Raw genomic sequence first — 18516 nt, forward strand, 5'->3', positions numbered from 1 at the left:
AGAGAAACTACGCTGTCCGGCGAATATAAGCCCACGCAAGATGCTCTCGACCAGCTACGAAGGAAATGACATTCAACACTTCGGCACTGTTCCTTTACCAATCTCATTTGGCGACATACTTTACAGGCAAACTTTTTTATTGTGAGAAAAGGCAAGCAGGCACTACTGAGACTCTCGACGTGTGCGTATCGGTCTTGTCTCTCGCAATGACGTGACTCGAAGGGAGATAAGTCTCAAGAATCAGATCGCCGCAGAGTTTCCGGACTTAAGGGTTTTAGGAACTTGGATGATGTGTCAAGCGTCTTTACTCCGTCAAGATCAAGGAAACCGCGGAAGACAAGCTGCCCTGCGTGAGAAACTGCAAGGCTTGGAAATCGGGCGCATCATTGTGAATATGACGGAGCCCGAGGACTTATTCGTGAATCCACGTGTTATTGTTGAAAAGAAGAGCGATGGCATTCGCTTCTTCGTCGACCCGCTTTGTATCAACGAAAACATCAACCGCGGCAGGTACGAATTTCCTAGAAGAGAAGACAACGAAGCAGAGTTGCCTGATGCAACTTATTTCAGCAAGCTTGACGCATATCTCGGTTTTTATTAGATACCATTAGAGGAACAATCATACAAAATATGCAACTTCAACACTGAGTACGTGCGGTACAGGTTCCCGAGATTTCGATTTGGCTTAAGCTCTACAACAGAACTATTTCAATATGGAATCGGTCAAACACTGGTTGGGCTGCCCGGTGTGAGAGTGTACAAAGACGATTTATTGATATGGGGCGCAACACAGACCGAACACGACGGTTGTTTCAGGGTAGTGCTTAAGGCGATTCGCTAAGATGGATGCACCCACAACACAGAAAAGTGTATCTCTGGTGCCTGAAAAATCAAAATCCTTCGAGACATAATCAAAAGGGGAGGAAATAAGCCAGATTATTATCTCATTCAGTGTGTTGTCAACTTTCCAACCCCGTCGTCTAAGCACGATGACCAAAAGTTCTTGGGAGCAGTGAGTTACTTCAGCAAGTGCATACCCTGTTTGTCGAGAAAAAATTGGCTGTGGTTTAGCTAAAGCAACAGGACGCCGTGCCTCGAGTCTTCGTGCAGCTTCTTCCTCGGCACGTCGTCTACGCTTCGTCTCATTCCAACGCTCTTGATAACTCGAACTGGCCTCTTCCGAGGCTGCCAAAGAGTCCCTCCGAGACGTGGGATGACTGGCAGAATAATTATCACGGCGCTTCTCGAGTCGTGCGGCGCGGTCTTCTGCCGTCTCTTGAGCGCGTTCTGTCGTTGTTGCCTGTCTTTCGCGCCCTCCATGACGACAAGATCGCAGAGTCAGTCATCACCACTGACGCAGCCGCTTTTTGGACGTTGCAACCTCCCTAGCCGGCAAGACACCGTCATGAGCTGCGAAACCCAGCGCCTGAGCGAGGGTGGTGCCCTCTGGGTGTGTAGGCGACAGGCGGCAGCGGTGCGGCGCCATCTGTTGAAGCGCAGCTGAAGTGGTTTCTAGGCGACAGCGGCTCAAGGTCGTTTGGTAGCCGCACCGCCGCGAGCATACGCAACGAGCCGAGCTGGGCTCCAGTAGTGTTGCTTTCGCAACAGAAACGAAAAGGTGGGCTGAATTAAATCCTGCAAGACAAGTGCTTCGAGTGGAACAGCGCTCATGAAAAAGAGTGGAGGAGCATGCGTGTTGTTGATGACAAAACCAGTCCTGACGGTATTTGACTCGCGAAAGCCAATCAAGATTAGCACCGATGCATCTAGCAGAGCTTTGTGAGCCGCACTATCGCAAAGACATAAGGACTGGCGACCGGAGGCATATGCTTCACGTGCGCTCACTGAGGCCGAAACCAGATACGCCCAGACAGAAAAAGATACACTTGGAATCACCTTTGGATGTGCATGAATTTTGTGTTTAAAGTTGACACTAAGATAACTGTGAAACTGATCCACCGTTGTTGGCGATTGCAAAGAAAAACATCGCCGAAATACCGCCGCGTTTTTAGCAATTTTTTTGCAAATGATGTGATTTCAAGATTACTTGCACTTCATGCCTGGGAAACAGCTGCTACTATACGATGTTATATACCGTATAGCTACCCCCTTCAGTGTTTCGCGTACCGAAGGGGAAGGAGTTAATAGACATGTGACAAAAATACTGGCAAGCATCGCAAGTGAAAACACAAAGCAAAGATTGCAGAAAAAAACGCAGAACGATCCAGAAGTGCAGGAAATAATAAGCGGTTTACCTAGGTAAATAATCTTTCCCTTACGTCAGTCTCCAATCAGAGTTGTCCTACATTGATGGAATATTAATAATAGGCAGCAAAGTGTTAATCCCCAGACGAATGCGTACGTAAATGCTCGAACGCCTGCATGAAGGATATCGCGGCATAAATAAAAAACAAGGGCAGGGCTGGCCCGGATGTAGAAAAAGTAAGGACATGATTTCTAAATGCAGAACATGCTGCCCTTTCGCCTACCGTGAACCAAAGAGCGAGTCATCAGGATCCCTGTAGCGCTCTTCTCAGGGGAAATAATTGCTATCGATCTCTGTTACCATGCAGGAGCTTCGTGCCTATTCGTCTACGATGCGTACTCAGTTTACCCTGAGGTGGAACGCCTAGCGCAGAACTCTAGTGAAAGCGTAACTAGGAAGCTCGAAATGATTTTTCTCGACAAGGCATTCCGCAAGATGTGCATAGCGATGGTGGTCTGCAGTTCAGCTGAAGTGCCTTTCGCGACTTTGCCCAATTACTAGATTTCAAGCACATCGTCTCCAGCACGAGATTTCCCCTTGCCGAAAAAGAAGCTCAGATCGTAAAGCTTCTCCTTAAGAAGACTAAAGATGCTCGAGGACCGTTCTGGATAGCCGTTCTGAACTATTAGTTGTTTACCGCCTTTCTAAGGTGGTCAGAGCCCAGCTGATCTATTTATGGGAGGACGACTGCTGCGCCGCCTCCCTGATTTTCAGGTCCAGCCAGCAGCTGGAGGTCAAAAAATACATACAAAACCTATGCCAGCCACTTCACATCTAGTCCTTTGAAGGAGAGATGCGGAACGAATTCTGGACCACTCTGGATGTACAAAAAAGGCAGTAGCTCAAAATTAGTAGCTGCGCGATCCTATCTTCTTAGGACAGAAGACGGAAACACCCTACGACGCAACCAGCAAAACATCCGGAAAAGAAGAGAATATCGGACAAGAGACGCGAGCGTAGGGTATGAAGACCGGAATCAATTCCGAGGTATTACTCGCGCACTACACCCAAATTCGACAGGGCATTGACGTAGTGGTGAAGACGGCAAAACTGCGACCGCACGGTGGCCAGCTTCAGCGCACAACTCACCAAATGCAAGCATTTCACATGAGCCGATGACACAGGCCAAATCAGATGAGCATGATGACTAGAACCAGTCAAGTCAACATGCACCCGATGCTGCTGATGGCTTCGGTAATCTGCGCAGGTCTGCTCTCATCAGGCGGGCGCCATCTAGGCCTACGTACTCTCAAGTCATTGAGCAATTATCCTAGTCTTTCTTTTATGTGTGTGTTTGCCTCTACTCTCCCCTGCTCTCCCCTGTCGTCTGTTTTCCTTGCCGAAGGCAAAATGTATCGGTATGTAGCGAGTTAAGCTGTGGTCTTCTGGCTACACTGGCCAGACCCACAGGGTATGAGAAAGCGCAACGCAATAAATGTGGTTCTTCTCATGCCAGTCACAGTGCCAGTGTCTTGTTATTCGAAGCAGAGGGCATTAAAGACGGTTCGGCGGTATGGTCGAGGCATGTACAGGCGAGGGTAAACAGTCTACATCACGAATGAGGGGAGAGGCGCAGTCAGGGAGCAAGATTTCGTCCAGCAGCAGATAGGTGTCGCTCGTGCCAAGCCACTGTACCTCGTCATCGGCTCTTTGACCAGCGGCCATAGCCGTGAATTCGATCGCTGGACGACCATGGTGCGTTCAGCACGAGAAAGAGCGTAGGCAAATGCGTTCTACTTGTAGTGGACGTGACCAATGTTGCTGGTAAATTCGGAAATGTAGGGGAGCTGTCTGATTTCGCCAGAATCACAGGAGGTACTGCTGGGATCAAGCGAGGACGTCAATGCTTTGTGGTCAGTAAGGATTTGGAAGGTGCGTCTCTCGGGAAAACGGCGTAAGTGGTTCACGGCCAAATATATTGAAAATTCTGTAGCGGCGTTCAGAGGCCGCAAGTTTCGTGGAACAGCACTCGATTGGCTGCCAAGTTCCAGCGGCGAACTGTTGCAAGGCCGCACCGACAGCAGTGTCCGATGCGTCAACCATGACGGACGAGGGTGCGTCACAGTTGAGATGTACCATGACCGCCCCGCTTGCAATGGTGTCTTGTATGCTGCCGAACGCCCGATTAGGGGTATCGGCCCAAGTGATCAGAGTGGTTGCTTTGGTGTGGCCCGAGAGGAGGTCGTAGAGAGGCAGCAATATGGCGGCGCAGTTAATAGTTAACGAGGGAAAGAAATTCGCACAGCTGCCAGGTGGCGGTGGGCCGAGCAAACTGAATGAAGGCGCTGACACAGGCAGTTAGCAAATAAATTCCATGGAGCTGACACGATGACCGAGAAAATCCAACTCTGCTACACCGAACTCGCTTTTTGTAATCGTTGACGACCAGACCAAAGCGGCTGAGCCTTGGGAGCACTTGACGCATGTCAAGTGCTTTGGGCCTCTGCCGTGGGGCTCAAAACGAGGATGTCAAGATTAGCGAAGAACCCCGTCAAATCTTCCTAAACAAAGCGCTGAAAGTGCCCCGCATTGCGAACACGGTAAGTCATCCTCAGATATCCAAACAAGCCAAAAGGCGTATAATGGCGGTCTTCGCAGTTTCGGAGAGATCCACAAAAATTTGGTGATATGCTTCCACAGAATGGACTTTGCCGAAGATGGTGCAGCAATGAAGGGCCGATATAAAATCCTGTATGCGGAGCATTAGGCAGGAGTCAGGGACTGTGGCTTTGTTAAGAGCATGGTCATGGCCGTACGGGCACCGATCGACAATATTTTTGGGCACCATATGGAGGGACGATGCCCAAGCACTGGAGGAGTGACGGATGAAGGCAAGGTACCGCATACGCTCAAATTCTTGTTTGGTGACAGCGAGGCGATCCGGTGTGAGGCGACGAGCGCGAGCAAACACGAGAAGCCCAGTGGTCAGTGTGATTGGTCACGCTGTTAGCGGCCGGCACTTGAAAGGACGGTGCTCAGAAGGCATCTGGAAAGTCTGCAAGTAAGTCGGAGTAAGAGTCGGGATTGGTGCTGCGCGCCTGGAGGAGCCATAGGGGTGGAGCGCGGCAGGACTTGGTCTGTCAACGTCGTTTTAGAATCCAGGATGCGGTTTTGACAAATGTCAGCTACGAGCCTGTAGTGCCGTAGGAAGTCGGCGCCAATGATTGGGGAGCACACGTCTGCGATGACAAATACCGAGCTAAAGGTACGTCGGAGCCGGATGTCAAAAGTCACTGACTTCTGACCATATGTCCAACGGATCGACCATTTGTCCATACCGACGACCCGTTTATTGGGTCAGAGGAGGGTAGTCTGAGGTACAGCGATCCTCGGCCACCGTCGGGGGAAGGACAGATCTCGGCGCAAGTGCCTATGATGTAGTGAACCTTGGTAACAGGGTCGGTGACGTAGAAGAGGCGACTGTATTTGGGGCCGAGAACATCAGTCGCATTGAGTATGCGGCCGGACCGCTTTCCGCATAGACGCACAGCTGGCGACACTGCCGTGCGCGAGAGCTGAAACGACGGTGTTACCAGAAAAGGGTCCCGGAGGGCAGAGAACGGGTGGCTGGAGGACTTGGACTTGGTCGGCGAGGTGAAGACGCGGAACGCGGCCGGTGCGTCCAAAGGGCAGCAAGGTCACCTGTAAGCTGCGCTACTTTCCCGGTGAGTTCCTCGTTAGCAGCGGTGAGACACGCACAAAAATCGTCAGCAGCTGCGCTGGGCAATTGAGGGGTAGGAGGGCGGTGAATTGCGGCAACGGAGGGGAGACGACGTCCATAATCTTACCGGCCATATGAGCCGGAGATTCCAGGGTCTGTGACGAAGGCGCCCTAGGGATCATGCGCACCTGCGGAGGCAGGCGCCGCAGGAAGAGTTCCCACAGGAGAGCGCTGTCATGGGAAATATCCAGATCTCCAGCAAAGGAGGTCATGCGACACAACAGCTTCTAAAGCTTGCGGTCTCCGAGCTCCACCAAGGTGAGAAGCTGCTGCAGACGATTTGACTCTTTTTCAGGACTGCGCTGGATGAGGGTCGCCAAAGATTTTCATGAAGGGATCGGCAGGTGGAGAGCTTAGGACGTCGCGAACAACCGCGGCAGCAGTAGGTGTGAGCGCACCCATGACGTGGTCGAACATGGTCACCAGACAAGTAAAGCGGTGCCGCCGCAACAAGGCCTCGATTCTGAGGAACCAAAGTTTTAAGTACGATGGCCAGATGTCGGGAAGCTTGATGGCGAAAACGTACAACTCTCGAGGTGGTGGCGTAAGAGAAGACGGGGACAGTACCTGGGGGAAGGATCTACGGAGAAGGCTGACACGATGGAAGACAGGCAGACGGAGGTAGCCGCGTCTGGTAGCTCTTGGGGGAAGTACGCCCTGCGAAGCAGCTGAAGTAAGAACTGGTCAGGAGCAGAGGGGGAAGACGCGATGTCCAGAGTCAACAATTTGTGGAGAACAACCACTGACACAGGTCGTTTTCGGGTCTCAGCAAATATACTTAGCCCTAAGGAGGTGAGGGTGAATGAGTACGCATAGTGAATGCTAGCCCTCCACAGATAGGCAATGGTTGTTTTCAGCACCTGAAGGAGAATATAAATAAATCTGTAGATTTAGTAGCAAACCACACGAGAGCGCGAGGAGGCTCCACTAATCTCACGAGTCAAGAACGGGAATTGGGTTGCTTAGAATGGTTGGGTAGTTTGGCTCGGAACGGTTACAGGAATGTTTCGAAGATTCATCCTGAGGGAGTCGGATGCGTTTACAGGTTTGCATTTAGGGTGTGCATTCGCTATTCCTAAACTTGCGGCCCTAGTACTTCCCTGCACTATCTACAATGAGCGTTCGGCCGACTCTCTGGTCAAGACACGGTACCACAACAGGAGTCACGGGCTGGCGTTCCTTTCTTGAAGCCAGGTTCGGGGCTCTAACACCATGCAAGGGTTTCAATGGCGGCACCAGAAGCTTGGAGTAAGCGCTGTTGCGGCCTCAGGGTCATCACGGTAGTCCGGCTGAGCTTTATAGCACAATGTACGGCTTCCGAGCAGGACCAGGACCAGCCAGAAACACAACGGCTAGGTGAACGAGAACAGATCGACATACACTAGTTACATTTGCATAGTAGAAAGGTTCGGCACGAGGGCTAGCACCATAATAGCTTCTGGAGACAGTGCTGGCTCACAAACAATTGGTTAATACCTTCTTTGCTGCGTGCCTTCCGGTCGCCCTCTTTTGCTCTCCGCTTTTATACCCGCTGTGGGGTCTAGCAGCGAATCTAGCACCCTGCAACTTGCTTAATACTTTGGGCACAACGTAGCACAAACGATTCACGTAATTATTACTTAGGAGCTATTTCTTTATGTCGTTCCTTTTGGTGTTCGATGCTTTCTTTTGATTATGCAAGGCTTATAATACTACTATCAGTAGATTTGAAAAAATAATTATAAGCTTTGACGATCCAATACCCAGAGAAGGAGAACACAGTGCATTGCGCTCAGAAACTATATGAATGGCAGTAACCCACTCTCTTACTGTCTTAGCTGTATCTTACCGGTAGTCACCTATGGGTCACTAACATGGAGGCTAACAAAAAAGGTTCAGCTTAAGTTAAGGACAACGCAGCGAGCTATGGAAAGAAAAAATGATAGGGGTGACGTTTAGATATCGGAAGCGGGCGGAGTGGGTGAGAGAACAAACGCGCGTTAATGATATCCTAGTTGAAATCAAGAGGAGGAAGTGGGCTTCGGCAGGGCATGTAATGCGAAGGAAAGATAGCCGCTGGTCCTTAACGGTAACGGAGTGGATTCCAAGAGAAGGCAAGCGTAGCAGCGGGCGGAAAAAAGTTCGGTGGGCGGATGAAATTAAGAAATTTACGGGAATACAGTGGCCGCAACTGGCGAAGGACAGGGTTAATTGGAGAGACATGGGAGAGGCCTTCGCCCTACCGTGGGCGTAATGAGGCTGATGATGATGAACGCACTCCCGCAACATGCCCTAATGTTCTTTTCTGCCTCAAGTGTGATTTGAGCAGGTTAGCCCCTTTGTCCTCCATACAAACCCTTAGCAAAAAACAGGATGTGCTAAAAATGCATTTCAAACACATTGTATTAATTTCATATTTATTTCGCATTTTTGGTCCCTATGCTTAAACGGTAATACGAATGCTTTCTAAGTATACTAGGAATAATAATGTTGCAGCGCTAATACCCTTTCTGTCTCAACATTATAAGCATTATAAGGTCACATGACGGAATAGGAACGACAAAGACACAAACACAGCAAATCATGACGAAAGTGCCGCAGCAAACAAGTACTCCGACAGGTGCCGTACTTGGCTTGCCATGTAAATACCCTCCGAGAGCGACGCACTTTCTTGCCCGGTCAGGCGCTTTTTTCGCAAAGACTGTGCGCCCCTAAAATATTGCAGTAGTGCTCTACTGGTCGCATTCAAATCAGGGAGCGATCTAAACCGAATTGCTAGTTGAAACTTGCGTCAGGCATAGGTGAGGAGTCTAACTGTAAACCAACGGATATGCGTCTAAGGGAGCCGGTCGGCCTTGACAGTCGGGGTCCTTTTCGCTGGCATATTTGGACCCGGAAGTACCCAAAGCGCCTTTGCCGGTAAAATGCTAACAGTTTCACCGCACTTAGAGTAAATAAGTGGTGACTATATCCCTGCTAGAAGATACCATAAACAAAAGGACGACAGGGAAGGGAGAATTTTCACTGTTCCCTGAAACGTCCTTTCGAGCCCTAGATTGTTCCACGGTAGCCTGAAGTGTAATGCAAATATCTTTACGTGGACTGCCCATTTGTTAGAATTTAAGCATACTTTGGACTGATTAATTGCGTATTTACAAAAGTATTCAAAAACATTGCCAACACCAAAATGTGATTTCGCGAAATTCGATTTCGAGCATTAGATTGTTCAACGGCAGCTTGAAGTGCGCTGCAAATATGCTAATGCGGACTGCCAATTTGCTAGAATTTATGTATTCTTTGGACGAATTAGTTGCGTATTTACGGAAGTACACTTCAAATACATTGACAACAAGCAACTGCCATTTCCCGAAACGCGATTTCGAGCACTGGACGGTTCAACGGCAGCTTGAAGTGTACTGAAAATACGATGGAAAGGACTGCCCGTTTGTTAGAATTGAAGTATACTTTGAATGAAATAATTTATGAAAGTACACTTTTAATACATTGACAAGATGCCAAAACTACATACATATTTTTTCACGTATTTAAAAATTGCTCGAAGTAAGCTTTAAGTGAGGTATTTCTGGCATATTTTAAGAAGATATTTCGAATACCGAGCATGAAATTTCAGGAACGTATTTCCTCCATATGTTTAGTGAGTTCGTGGGTACAAAATATGTTTAAAATAAAATTTAAATAGCCCACCGTATATTCCAAACGTATTAGTTTTCGTTAAGGGAAGCTGCAGTACTACAAACGCTGTTTTGTACTTTAATAGAATAACACGGTTCATGAACGGGGTGAGTCTGCCTGGTGTCGCCGTTGGTTGTCATGCCGAGAATTTCACTGTCATCTATTGTTAGGAAACGCGGTATGGTCACAAATCGCCACCAGCTCATGATAAATGGTGGCAAGCTGTTTGAGCGTAACGACTGGTTGCTTCCCGAACTCGTCGATTGTGGCAGTACCCTGTAAGTTATGTGACTCTTGCTCTTGCACTGTAGCTACTGGTTCTCTGAAAATAAATAAATAAACTTTCGCGCTCGCTTACCCGCATTCAGTCATTTCATGAAGTGCGCTGATACCGGTAGCAGCACCGCTAGTATGCTTTTTATTTCCGAAATAAACTCCACTGTATACTTTAAATTCGCATACCACATTATTCCCTATTGCCTTAACAAGAATGAATTTCCTTTTATTTCTTTCCCACATTTGTGCAGACTCTTCCCCAAGTTCTCGAGAACGATGCGAATTATCCGAAAAATGAGATAATAACATTCTTTCAAAGCCGCCCAAGTAACTGGAAATACTTTGGACAAGACTCGTACGACATCTACCAAGAGCTCAGCAAGTAAGGAAAAGATATTTCGGAATACTACTGGATATTTTTGGTCGCTGTCTGATATTGTCTCATATTTTAAAATATGGCGATTGAAGCCTTACTCTGCAATTCCTGCAACGTGAAGTTTGACACAATGCTCAGTGAACAACCGCGCAGTTGCAAACACCGTTCCTAAGTATAGCTCGAATGGCAGAATGAAAATTCCTCCAGACACACTACTCCAATCCCGCAGAGGTAGCGGAAATGTGGACACCAAGTAATGTTTAAATGAAATGCATAAATGCAAAGGCGGTGACGCTAAAAGAGCACAAGGAGAAAAACCAAGCCCATGGGAGGAAGTAGGAAGCATAAAAATTGTATTAACTTTGTTTCGCCAAGAAAGAGCAAGAATATTAAAATTAGGTCCATTCCTTTTTATTTACCCAGGCACTCAAATGAAGATATCTCAAAATAGAATTTTTCTTTTTTTGAAATAATTCTCTCGAAAAATTTCTTTCCCCACAGTCGCTGCGAAAGAACTGTTAAGAGTGGATAAAGATAGGCTCTCTCAAGAAAGCCTTGGTAGGGTAAAGTAAGACCCGTTCGGGAGTGTTCTGTGCCGTTGTTCTGAAATATGTAATTATACAATACTTGTTCATTTCTTATAGTTTCATTTTTACAGGCAGAGAATTAAGACGAAGAAATCTGAACACACAGCAAAATGAAAGACGGGTAAAGGGGAACCTCCGCCCGTCCTTCACTCAGCCTGAGCCTCAGACACCGCATGAAATGGTCAGAAAATGCCAAACAGAGTTCTTCGACAGCCTGTATGTCCAGTGGGGAATTAAATGTGAATTCGAACAGCCCCAAATGATAATTGCCCATAGACCGCTTATAATTACGTTTATAGCAGTGGAGACAACATAGTGCTTCGATTACTTTTGACCGCATTAAAACTTTTTGGGAAACATTTGTCCTTGCGGCTGCAGACGCCCGTGGAGCCGTTAAACTTTTTTTGTTTGTCGCCTCCGTTCAAAACGAATTCGTTTCGCTCCGTCACATATTTGTGCGCCATGTGTATTTGCCCTGGCATGAGTAAGCTGGCTCCGTTTAAAACACGAAGTGTCCCTCGTAATCTCATTTGTAAAACCGGGAATAACACCTCGGACCTGATCCCACCTTGATGCCAATAGTTAGATTTCGTGTAATTGCTATATGATCACTCCTGTTGGTCATTTACGTTCTGAAGGTCCCGGCAGCTTAAAAGCGCTACCCAAGCATCACAAAAAGGTTGCGCCGACAGTGGCAAAATAGTGGCGGAAATTGGTTGGTTTGGTTTATTGGGGTGTAACGTCCCAAAGCGACTCAGGCTATGAGGGTCGCCGTAGTGAAGGGCTCCGGAAGTTTCGAGAACCTGGGGTTCTTTAACGTGCACTGACATCGCACAGTACACGGGCCTCTAGAATTTCGCTTTCATCGAAATTCAGCCGCCGCCGCCGGGATCGAACCCGCGTCTTTCGGGTCAGCAGCCAAGTGCCGTGACCACTGAGCTACCGCTGCGGGGCAGTGGCGAAAACTGGCACGAATATGCGTCGTACATCGGCATTTGGGGAATCCGAGACTTTTCCAGCAATGGCCCCTCATTCATGCCAAGACAGGGCCTATGCTCAGCCAGTCTAACTATCGGCGTTGGCACATCGTCTACGCCCGAGCAGGGCCTATGTGCAGCCAGTCTGTTAACAGCGGCCCGACGTTCTAGCGCGGACTATGCCCATGATCAGCCAGCCTCATAATAATGGCCCATCATTCTCACTGACCCTATGTCCATATTCAGCTCGTCTATAAATACTGGCCCGAAGTTTGTGGCAGGAATATGCCCATGCTCTACCAGTCTGTGAATAATGCCGCTGCCTTCGTGCCAGCACTAGGCCCATGTCCAGTTTTTCCTCCCTGGTTCAAGATTCATCCCTAATTTCTTTATTCTTTATTCAGAGGTTACCCCACAGCGCCCATAGGCGTTACAGCAGGGGGGTTACCGCATTGAAAAAAATACATCCTCGTGAGTACAGCACACCTGCATTTCACTGAGTCGATTCCATTCGATTATTGTTTTAACAAAAAAGAGTTTGCGTAAGTGCCAGTCTTTGAGTGATACTCACGAATTTCGAGACTATGGTCTGTGCGCCTGGAAACATAGTGAAGCTCTTTCAGATAGGTTTCTCTATTAATGCCGGCTTTATTATGAAGTATTGTGTATAAGAGTTTGGGTCTTAGTTTTCTTCGGCGAGAGGCAAGTAGTTCCCAGTGCTCAGTGAGTTCAGTGAGCGTCTTGTTCGAAGGGTCCCAAACCGCACAGCCATACTCCAAAATAGGTCTGACGCAACTCAGATAAGCAGTGTTTTTTAAATTGACATGCAGACATCGCACATTGCGTTGAATAAAATTCAGTGCTCTACTTGCCCTGCGCACCAAGTCATCAATGTGCGCATTCCAGGAACAATCAGATGCCAGCGTTATGCCTAAATACTTATTTGCTGCCTCTTTACGTATTAGTTCGTTGTTAATCATGTATCGAGAATCAGTTCGTTTTTTCTTTCTAGTAAAGCAAAGATGAATGCACTTTTGGCATTTAAATTCATTTTCCAATTGGAACACCATGATTCAATTCTTGTTAGGTCTGTTTATAAGCATTAAATATCGTTGTCAGTAACAATTTTTCTGTACGCCACGCAGTCATCGGAAAATAACCGCACAGAAGATGAAATTCCATCAGAAATGTCGTTTACATAAACCAAGAACAAGAGTGGTCCCAAAACCGAGCATTGCGGAACGCCCGATGTAACATTTACGTAGCCTGAACGCTTCCCATTAAAAACAACACATTGTCGCCGCTGAAACAAATAATGTTGAATCCATTTAAGTACAGAAGAGTGAATATTTAATAAATGAAGCTTGTTAACAAAGAGTGAGTGTGACACTATCAAAAGCCTTGTGAAAATCTAAAAAAGCAAACCCAATTTGTCCTGTCAACGCCTGATGCTAAGTCATGATAAAACTCAACCAACTGGGTCGTGCAAGACAACCCCTTGCGAAACCCATGCTGTTCTTCAATTAACAATTTGTTTTGAGCTATGTGTATTATTACCTCTGTATATAGGATATGTTCAAGAATCTTACATGCTATTGCTGTTAGTGATATGGGTCTATAATTACCAAGTTCTTTTTTTGGACCACCCTTGTTAACAGGAACCACGTGAGAGATTTTACAGTCATCCGGTAAATTGCCTGTTGCCAAAGATTTGTTGTAAATCAAATAGGGATAACGTGAAATCGATACCGACCACCTTTTAAGAATACGTGGCGAAATATCATCAGGACCAATAGCTTTACCTTCGTCAACATTTGCTAACAGCCTCATAATACCACCTACACTAATTTCTACTGACTGCATTGGAGGGACATTGCTCACAGGCGGTACACTGTTTAAGTCGTGTGTCGGTGAATATACAGATTGAAAGTAGTCATTAAGACACGTTGCCTTCTCTTCACCGTCGGAGAGGACCTGACCATTAGAAACTAATTCAGTGATGTACTGCGAATATCATTTAGAGGTGGGCTATCAATTGCAAGGCGAATTGGAAAGTGCATGTGATGGCGGGTCCCGACCCCTTGCTATGTATTCTGTAATTTGTTTTTCTCCACAAGAGCCAAGCTTTCATCCACGACTGCAAGCAACCTTTTGATACATGTAGATTGGCCAACAACAATGCAGACTTAAGTAACACTTGTTGCTGGGCTAGTTGGTGCATTATTCTTCGTACAAAAGTTAGCGCAAAACACGACACTCACAAGAAAGGTGGACAGGACAACGCGCTACTGACAACTGATCCTTTATTGGAAAGAAACACGTAATATATAGGCACACCGTCACACCACCTATCAGCTGCAGCAAACGTCAGAATGATGTAAAGGGTCATAAAAGCGATAAAAGACACAAAGACTGAAAACACGACATAGCTAAAAACGATAAAAAGCGGCGAAAGAACATTAAAAGCATGACACGTGGTGTATAAGGCCAAAGAAACATGACTGAATGGAATCCAACAGGGTGATAACAAAACGATATTGTATAAAAAACGTAACAAATGCAGTAAAAGAAAACACGTGAAACAAGAAATACCTGATAAAAAGCCTGTGCGCTGAACACCTGTGCGCTGAAGCCTGTGCGCTTAGTAAGAGCATGTGTACAGGTGTTTTTTCCCCCCAATGTAATATCAAGTGTTCAGCGCACAGGCTTTTTTATCAGGTTTTTCTTGTTTCACGTGTTTTCTTTTACTGCATTTGTTACGTTTTTTATACAATATCGTTTTGTTATCACCCTGTTGGATTCCATTCAGTCATGTTTCTTTGGCCTTATACATCACGTGTCATGCTTTTAATGTTCTTTCGCCGCTTTTTATCGTTTTTAGCTATGTCGTGTTTTCAGTCTTTGTGTCGTTTATCACTTTTTTGACCCTTTACATCATTCTGACGTTTGCTGCAGCTGATAGATGGTGTGACGGTGTGCCTATATATTACGTGTTTCTTTCCAATAAAGGATCAGTTGTCAGTAGCGCGTTGTCCTGTCCACCTTTCTTGTGAGTGTCGTGTTTTGCGCTGACTTTTGTACGAAGAATAATGCAGACTTATTGTGCTTGTTTTCTATCAGCTAGAGCTTGTATATGTAACATTTTATAAATAAGCAGCCAGCGGACATGCATAAAAGAATTGAAGGAAGAAAGGAAGAAAGGAAGATAGAAAGACAGAAAGAAGGAAAGAAGCAAAGAAGGAAAGAAAGGATGAAAGAAATAAAAAAAAGAAAGGAAGAAAGAAAGGAAGAAAGGATTCAAGGAATAAACTTTATTCCATCTACGGTGCCACTACATCGTGAGATGCACTCTGGCCGGAGCCGCTGAACCGATGAGTCTTACCGGCACTAATCGTTGCATTCCTCTTGTAAGATAACTTTTGCACTCTCCGGAACGAAATTTTTCGCCGAGCTCTTGCGCGATGACCTCACTGTACATCGAAGCTGCAAAGAGATGCATGATGCGATCATCAGTGCAAGCGCAACCATCGCACAAAAAAGACAAGAACTAAAATAACACATTCAATTTTATGGCGCACAGTGTGCGAGATGGTGCTAGCAACAGATTTTTAAAGAATAATTTCTAAATGAGGCTTAATATAAATCCCCACATTGCAAAATGTGGAATCGAATTTACTAAATTCCTCTTCCACTGTACGGCTAATTTATAACCCTAATTTGCCGTGTCGCACCCTGAAATACAACCATATTAGAAGTTACAAACAAGGTTAATATAGTGTTTAATACAAAAGAATATATTTTTATATTTACTATCAAAATTACGTGTCTATATTGCGAGCTGGTTGTTTGCCTTTTTTTTCCAGCAAAGTATGGCACAGCTGGGAGCATCTCCCCATTGAACAGCTTTGAGCAATTTTTTTTTTCTGCATGGAATAAAATATGCCTTCCAAAGATGGCTTGCACAGTTTTGCAAAATGCGGTGATGAAAACAGGAGATTGAGTACACTTTTTTTTTTAAGCAAGCAGATTATTGATGTCGCTTCGCATGCATGTAACATGGGAGACGGAACTCTTATTGAAAACCACACGAAAGCACTGTTCTGATAGTCTATGGGTGATTAATTCACAGACGTGGGGTAAAATTCGCTGGGACCAGGAATTCCGCATTTTCTTGCATGCCTGCAAGTGACCAAGACAAAGGGACACGGCACGGAAATATTACATGTGTCCTGAGAGGCCCGCTGCTGTGGAAGAATAAGCGCTTCTAATACTAATCTTGCACAAGCAATAGACGACCGATGTCGTAGTGAACGCAATATGAATCGGACCACACAACATTCCACCACGCTGATTGAAGACGTATGTCAACGTTTGGCAAATCTATTTCGTCGAAGCTGAAAAATGAAGTTGTCACCTTTCTGTACACTCCTCTGCGCTAGACATTTCGCTGTGAGAGTTGGCATTCAGAAGTCGTCCCAGTGCTTTGTCGCTTTTCCTGCGGGAGAAAAAAAAGGTCGGCGAGAGTCAAAGCCGCAAGAACCATATTAGTTTCCGAACACATTTCAAGGTGAAAGTATGCTGTTGTGAGCCGAAACAGGTTTTGGTAGGGCGCCTAGATGTGTGCGCCCCCCCCCCTTTCCCCTGCGCATCCAGGCGCCCTGGCTTTCCCGGCATGCCTCCTTCTCCCTAGGCGCCTACACAGTACCCCCTCAGACGGATAACAAAGCATGCAGAACATGCTCAAGAAGTGAGCGGCTGCGTTCCCGCAGCGTGCCCTGGACAAGAGGCCACTATTCTCGCTTGACTTGATGTGGTGCACGCAAGCATGGCGTGTCCCCTCCGCGTGATACACTAGGAAATACGATGTGCTACTGTGGTATTCATGCCGGTGGTATTCAGACTGTGGTATTCAGACTGTGCAACCTGCCCGTGCCCCTACCTCCCCCCCCCCCCAAATACGGACCGGTGCGGTTTCGGCTGCTAGGTTTTGTTTTGGTGCAACGCACAGCGGTGAGTGGAGCCGCCGGAACCCATTCTTGCGAATCCTCAAGAAAGGTTCTTGCGAATCCCCAAGAAAGGTTCAGCCGACTTTCCACGACATTGTTGGCTTGTCGCGCACACGATGCCCGCTGCCTAAGTGGGAGGGCAGGTCCGAAAAGGGAGACGGACTGGCCACGTGGAATCCGGCTCAAAAGCAGAACTGGTGACCAGAACGACTTGTTTGCTTTTGGCGTGGCCGCCCCGGTAGACGCGGTCGGGACTTAGTCGTTTTGCCGTTGGTGTTCGCGCCTCGGTAGACGCGGTTCTGACTTAGTCGTTTTGCCGAGCGACGAGTCGCCCAGGTAGACGCGGTCGTTCCAAAATTCGCAAAATCGAAAGTCGCACGGTTCCCTCTCGGTACGAGGGCGTACCACCCAGCCGCGGACGCATTGGTTTCCGATCACGAAGAGCTCGGTGCCTCGCGGGGGCATGCGGCTGGGCGAACCAAGCTTTGTTTATTTATTATTTATTTATTTAGGACATACTGCAGGCTCAGTGAAGGGTCCTGGCAAGAGGGGCACAATAAACACAATGCAAAAAAGCACAAAACAAAAAGTACAAGGGAAGCCGCCTTTGGCCCGAAAACATGAAAGTGATGGAGTAAGTAACACGCTCGGGAGGCCAGTAAGCTCCGAAAAGCGGGAAAGCCCGGCGGTTGTCTGAGTAACGGTTAGTAGACCCGGCGAAATCGCAGAGAGACAACATGCTACCTTGGGGTAGCATGTGATGATAACTGCGGACATCAATTGAGACTTCAACCATGGAAGCGTGGGAGAATGGATTGGAGTTTCACATACTATGCCAGGGGCGATCGTCTGTGGGCACGAACGCCGCGAAAACCGTGAAAGGATAACTGTTGCGTGTGCGAGTACCAGTGGAGTAAGAGCCGAAGCACCGAACGAGTGGTGTGAAAAATCCGTCATCTTAGTACTGTGGGACGGTCGGTGTGGCGGAACCTGGCTTGGGGGAGGGGATCCTAGTCGAGCCCCTGTAGGTTTTCCCTCTCTCAGACGGTCGGAGATTGCCCACAAAACGTTCTGTGTGGTGTGGGAGTACGCTCGACGCCGAGGGCCCACTATTGGTGGACTGAGTGCTCGCCCTTCAAGGAGGCCTGAAAAGGAACTCAGGATCAAATCAAACCAAATCTGGTCAAAATCCCTGCTGTCCCCAATCCCACCCAATTCCTACAACCCAAACCAATTTCCAATTTCCCATCCATTTGCCCATCCCTTCCGCTACTTCCCAGGGGAGATCAGGGAAGTCTCCCCGGGCCCGCTCCCCCGGTTGTGGGTCGCTACAGTAGCATTTTTCCGTTTTATTTTATTTTTCCACCCACGGTTGGCGAAAGTACAATTTGCCTACTGGCCTATTCTTTTATTTTCCAATTGGGTTAAGCGTGTTGTACGTACGTGGTGAAGACAGGGGCTTATTATATTTATTTCTTTTTGGTTGCCCCAACCTATCGAATGTGGTATTCATGTACAAGGAGTCCGTGTTAACGTGTCTTCGTCGTCGCCCACCTAATTCTCTTATAGCTACAGCAGTGCTAATGTTCTTAATCTCCTTATTTCGGGAAAGCTTGAAAAACAGCTTCGCTTCTT

General features: G+C 47.1%; 1 protein-coding gene across 1 annotated transcript in view; it reads left to right on the plus strand.

The window, feature by feature from the left end:
• The window catches only part of LOC149325430 (uncharacterized), a 78675-nt gene that overhangs the window by 10034 nt on the left and 50125 nt on the right, over positions 1-18516 (plus strand). The window contains exon 3 of the mRNA XM_089563191.1: positions 10187-10317. Within this exon, the coding sequence (XP_089419317.1) occupies positions 10187-10317 (131 nt within the window). The remainder of the gene's footprint in view (positions 1-10186; positions 10318-18516) is intronic.

Source organism: Amblyomma mixtum, chromosome 10 (genome assembly GCF_055824585.1).
Source record: "Amblyomma mixtum isolate Tamu chromosome 10, ASM5582458v1, whole genome shotgun sequence".
NCBI lineage: Eukaryota > Metazoa > Arthropoda > Arachnida > Ixodida > Ixodidae > Amblyomma > Amblyomma mixtum.